Below are 6,065 nucleotides of genomic sequence, written 5' to 3'. Positions count from 1 at the left end.
TAATTCTGTCAGAAATTCTACACATTTGCTTTCATATCAACGTAATTTGTATGTAAATTAGTACATGTTGGCGCTAATTGATTCCACACATCCACCGTTTTGGCAGAGGCGTGCCATAATAGCTTTCGATTTTCTAGCATTTTAGTCACTTCTTCAGTTGAAATTGTTGACTTTTCTCAAGAGCCTATTTTTTAACAGCCTCACAAATTCTTACATGAAAAAAGGAATTGTTGATGCGGCGCCCTCAATATGTTAATATGTAATTTTAAACTCCTCGTCCAGACTTCTCTTCTTAGATACTGCTTGATTTGTAATTGATAAAAAGTTAGACAGAAAGAGGGTTCAGATTATGATGTTAATTCTTCCTTGGACCATGCAGGAATTTTAGGTGGATGTTCTATATTGTTGATTACCATTGTCACAGATCCTGTACATTTAATGATGTGATTTGTATATCAAGACAATGAAATGATATATGGATGATGTAGGCCTAGTTTTCCAATAAAGATATTGTATTATTATTATGGTCGACTGTACGACAACGAGTATGCTCAGTAGGCTAGGCTAGGCCTACACTGTATTGATCGTCTGTCTATAAATAAGACAATACTCAGGCAGATTCACTAGGCCTACTAGGAGCTAGGCCTAGGCTTACATTATGGCAGATACTAGCAGCAGTAGCAGGGTGATTTCAGGCAAGGGAATGAATGCCAAAGTGGTGGTACCCATGAAACTATTCGCTACATGGGAAGTGGATAGGACATCACCAAATTGCATACCAAGGTAAAATTTACATTTTTTAAATTTTAAATTGGTTTGTGTCATGCATGTCTCATACATAAACTGTCTGGAGCCTACTCTGTTTTGTCAAAAATACACAAACGTTTATACTTGGAGGGCAGGGGGAATTGAACAGGCCAAAAGAGTTTAATTGATGTACTGAACTGAAGATTGAGTTACCATGTTGGCCTACTTTAAAGTATTTTGTTTTGCACAAAAAATGTGATAGAAAAATACTGTATGTATGTAGGTGCAGAAACTTACTGTGTTAATACATTGGTTGTGTATAAGATCCTAAACTAAAGGCTTAAATTTCAGCAGCTTTTGCGATATCGGCCCATTTTTTCGAAATGTGCAGACAGATTTCAAGGCCTAAATTTTAGTGCAGGGGATATTATACTGTGCAGGACCTATTTTACAGTCTGGGCCCAACTTACAACTTATTGGCTGTGGGTATAATGCACTTGTCAATTGTAGTCCCGGCCCCCCGGACCTGGGCCATAGTGGGGCACTTGCCAGGACTGAGCCGGGGATGTATGCATAGTTGTGTCCCCGTAGTACCAAAAATTTACCAGTAGATGTAACAGGCCCTGAGAGGGCCGGGAATTTTACACGTAGAGTAGCCGAGGTTTCGGGTGTGTAGGTCTAGCCTTAGCGCTCTCAAACCGGGTCTGGTCTTCTAGCCTACACTGGGTTGGCATTCAGTCAACAACTGTCTATTTTGGTAATTAAAAAATCGCCTACCAGTACTTTAGGTCTACCATCATGGTTTCATTTTTTATAGATCACAGTATAATTACATAATAAAAATTGAACCCCCAACCTCACAACGCTGAGGACCGAGGTGGCGGCGCGTGTGAGTAGCGTGTTTCGCCAAAAATAGCCAGTACCTGAGCCAAGGCAAGGAAACCTGTTCTACTATTGTAATGTATTCATTTTCTTATTTAGGCCTAATTTCTGTTTTGATATTGAATAATTAAATTCCATCAATCAGTTATTATACAATCAATCAATTATTTTCTTTTTTTATGATCAATCTGTCTCCTTTTTGTTCGCACTTTTCCAAACTTCCATGCTGCATAGTGATACGCATGCATAGTGATTCCATCAAACAAGCTCAGCTAATTGGCCTAGCTCCTGCCTAGCTCTCGCGTGCTGCTCCGATTTAGACGTAGACTAGATTTTTATACCTCCTTGCTTCAAGTAGGTCTTTCATCCAATCATTTATTAGCGGGGCATTTTACCGGGCCTACGGCGGTAAGTGGCAGGGACTTAGCCGGGGGATACGTTAAAACGATGCCCTGCACTGCCGGGAGCTGGCGGGGACTTTTACATGCATGTAACAGTTTTGAAAATTACATCCCCGGCTAAGTCCCCGCTAGGTCCGGGTCCGGGGGGGCCGGGACTACAATTGACAAGTGCATAATTGTGACAAATCCTCCTGACCTCGGTGATGACGAGACTAAAAGTATGACTGAAAAGTAACAAAATGTAACAAATTATTTCATAGAATTCACATGTATAGGCCTACTTTCCATTCTTATAAGATCCTTTTAAAAAACTCATTAAAAATGGTTGATTTAGACTAAACAAATTGACCCCTCATGAAAATGCAACATATTAACCATAGGGCTACTATGGTTTTGTTTAATGGGGAGAAAGAAGATGCAACTTTGTATGAACAGTAGAGCTGTGACTGATACGCAGGCTAATCATCACCTAGCCTAGAGAGGCCTAGGACATGGGCATGGGGCCGGATTTATCAAACTAGAAATTAGCTTCTTAAATTTATCAATTTGTTTGCTTAAAAGTCAAATCAATATAGCTAAAATGTTTAGCTTACACATACTCAGAATGTACACGATTGATGATGAAAATGATAAAAGGTCACTACTTTATATCCCATAATGCCTGCAAGTCCCGTTGAGTTTTACAGTAAGATTTTTATTACCCGCTAAATGTACGAAGTATGAATAAGAGTATGACATGGATCCGCAGGCTACAGACGGAGGTTTATCACTAAAGTAAAAGGCAAGTTGATGTGTAACACAAGCCTAGATTCAAATTGGTTTTACTGTACGTTTTTACTAGACTTTATGCATCATCACATTTTTGCATTGATATTTTGTAGCTTTTTCATTGACACGGCTAATTCTTGTGAACATTGTTTTCATAGAATATACCGTTTCCGGCATGGCCCCTTTTGTTTCTGAGGACAAACTTTTGTTGCTTAGGACAAGGTTCCACAAAACAACATAACATACGAAAAGTAATGTGTTTATGGGACATGCACATATCCCTGGCCCTGTCCTGATTGGTCAGTTGTTAGGTTTGATTGGCGCTCTGGAATTGTCCATTAGAAGAAGAGATGCAGCAAAACAATTTCAGTGAATATCAGAAAAAAATATTTTTAGGCAGGGCCTAACAATGACTTATATACAGTAATGACTTATGTAATTAGGAAGAAGTAAAGAGTAAGAGTAATGTCAAACTCACATGATTATCCTAATCTTTAAGCAAGTTTTTGTAAGTTGCATCAAATGCTATTTCACCATCAGTGGCGACGCCAGCATCTTGAAATCTGGACTGTGGCAAGTGAAGGGCAACATTTTTTTTTTGAGGGGAGATGGAACAATATGCTTTCCCATAGCCAATGGAGATAATTTACAAAATCACAAAATTAACATACATTGTGCTTGTTATTTTTATTTAAATGCTCAGTATATTTATTAAAAATATAAAAAATTTTGTATTGTTTTTAAGTGGCCAGTGCCCTTGCAATGACAGACTGATCGGAGCAGTTTTTGTTGGCCAATCTTTCAGTGTTCATTTTCTGGCAAAACTGCGGGTGGGGGAGGCAAGAAATATATCTGGGGGTAAAATTTCCCCCGTAGTACCGCCATTGTTTATGCTTTTTTTAAAATAATTTCATTAAAAAAAATCCTACTTTTAAAAATTTAATTATAAGCTTTATTAATATTATGATTACTTTTATTTTGTTACCAACTCCATGAGCATTCCTCAATGAAAGATGCATACTCTACATACTGGCAATGGCTAGTCACAAATTACTGTGATCATGTTAGAAAATATATAATTAATAATAATAGAGGATTGCTTATTCATGTCAAGCTCCTGTACCTTAAGTATTTGTTATTGCATTATATTATAGATGCATTTGAGCTCACACATTATTCCATGCCGCTTAACACTCTTTTGTTTGTGTTTTTACATGAATTAACACCATAATATGGCTTTCTGTTTTACCATTTACTCTAATCGAACAATTTGAATGCTTCAAAAAATCTTCTAAATTGTATGTAAAGCTGTTAATTTCTAATCGATCTGATCCCTTGTGAAAAAAAAAAATGAAATATGCTCATGAATGTTAACAACAATGAGCAATTGTCTTTTTTTTCCCCTAAATATAAAAGTAGTTGGTCTATATAAGCTTTTTTCTTAGTATTTTCCTAATTTGGGATTAATCAATAGATTAAATGTTAGATTTTATCTACTGATATTGAACCTACTGTAAAAGGAGTGGTTACCTTTTCTGTTCCCCCATTCTTTTCCCTTTTCATTATGCATATTCATGACAAATTTTTATCTTTTCTATAATCTTACCTCTATTAATCAATATTATTTTTGATTTAGTATTACATATTGTGATTATTATTATTATTACTATTATTATTATTATTATTATTATTATTATTATTATTATTATTATTGTTATTGAATATTATTATTATTATGATAGAAAAATCATGATTTTTTGCGATGCAATATTTATGGTGATATAACAGTATATTACCTTGCTATAATTATCATAATACAAACGTACAGTAATTGTAAGAAATACATTGAATGAAGTGACCTTTTCATGTATTCTGGCAAAGATTGTTCTGTTTGGATTATAAATGACAATAATTCTCTAATGATTAAATACTTTACATTTGCCTTCAAACTCAAATTTGCCTTTAAAATACATTAAATAGTTTGCAGTATGCACTATTTTCTTATGGTAGACAGTAAATTGGTTGAATTTGGCACATATGAGATTCAACGAGCACAATATTCAAGGGCCAGCTCATTACTATTTTATTATCCATAGAAAACAGAGATTATTGGTAGTCTACTGGAGTTACATAAATTCACTTTCAATTGTAATATAAATATTTGATAATCTATAAATACTATATTTTTTAAATTTTGTATTGATCTTTTTGTATTTAAGTTCTAATAGCCCTACTTCCTAATTGTAGAATCAATTTGATAAAATTCATTCTCACATTTTAAAAAAAATCTTCTGAGTGTAAAAACATCGCAGACTCCGCTTTCATATTTATATAATGCTGTATCCGACCACATACCAACTTTCCTCCCATTCCACGCATCCCATACAGCCGACCTTCCCATTTACGTACACCTTGGGCTGAAAGCAGTTCGTAATTGAGAAAATTCGTAAATGAGAAGTTTGTAAGAATAGCGCCCTCAAGTTTAAAAACGTCAAGTTGAAGCCTATAACTAGGCCTGCCTACCAACATCTAGGCTTAATTTTGTAGTGTTCAATAAACATTCATAGAAATCGTTGAATAATCAATTAAATGTTAATGCAAGACAAACTAATATTAAGTATCGATTCATAATAGGCTATGGAAATCGTTTCGTGGATAGACCGACCTAATCTTCCACGTCACTAATAGGCTGACTGTTCAACATACAGTGGTGGTTTAGCCAAGGTTTAATAGCTGGACCTAGCAGCAGCTCTCTGCTAACTTTAGCTGGCATCGCTCCGCAATTTGTAGCAAATTAGTAAACAAACATTGATATTAATTAGAGGCTTATTATTTATTTAATTTAGTCAAGGTATTTTTGTATAATTTAAAAAAAAGAAACAATTCCTATTTTTTTCGACCTTCCTGACTTCCAAACATTTGGTTTTGGTACCTGTAGCATTGAATGATGGGTAATTGCTGATGTCATCTTCTAAAAATAGAGCAGCTTGCTAATCGTTTTTTTGACAGTGAAAAACAAATAATAGTAGTTGCTTATTGAATATCCAAACAGTGATTTATTCTTAAAAGATAAAAGGTTGATGTTACCATACGTTTGTACTCAAACTACCTGATTCGATTTATAGTGCATTTAGACCGCAGGTAACCATAAGACAAAGTAGGGTAGGCCCCCCTGGTATAGGCTGCCCAGCCTTGCACTTAGCCTAGACAAGGTAGGCCTAGCAGCATGCACTGCCTGCCTGAATTTCGGCTAGTTTTGATTATTTT

The 6,065-nt window shown here is 35.4% G+C and overlaps 1 protein-coding gene across 4 annotated transcripts in view; it reads left to right on the top strand.

The window, feature by feature from the left end:
• Positions 1 to 290: 290 nt before the first annotated feature.
• The window catches only part of LOC117109665 (phosphofurin acidic cluster sorting protein 2-like), a 76,406-nt gene continuing 70,631 nt past the window's right edge, over positions 291 to 6,065 (top strand). For 3 of the 4 annotated variants that reach the window (XM_033252049.1, XM_033252051.1, XM_033252048.1), the window contains exon 1: positions 292 to 783. In XM_033252049.1, coding sequence (XP_033107940.1) covers positions 659 to 783 — 125 coding nt within the window. In that variant the 5' untranslated portion in view covers positions 292 to 658. Of the gene's footprint in view, positions 784 to 6,065 lie in introns of all 4 variants that reach the window. The other variant, XM_033252050.1, reaches the window with a different exon arrangement.

This window comes from Anneissia japonica, unplaced genomic scaffold (assembly GCF_011630105.1).
Source record: "Anneissia japonica isolate Jap-2015-1 unplaced genomic scaffold, ASM1163010v1 scaffold288038_len354873_cov157, whole genome shotgun sequence".
NCBI lineage: Eukaryota > Metazoa > Echinodermata > Crinoidea > Comatulida > Comatulidae > Anneissia > Anneissia japonica.
The sequence above is the reverse complement of the archived record's forward strand: the minus strand, read 5'-3'. Positions and strand labels throughout refer to the sequence as shown.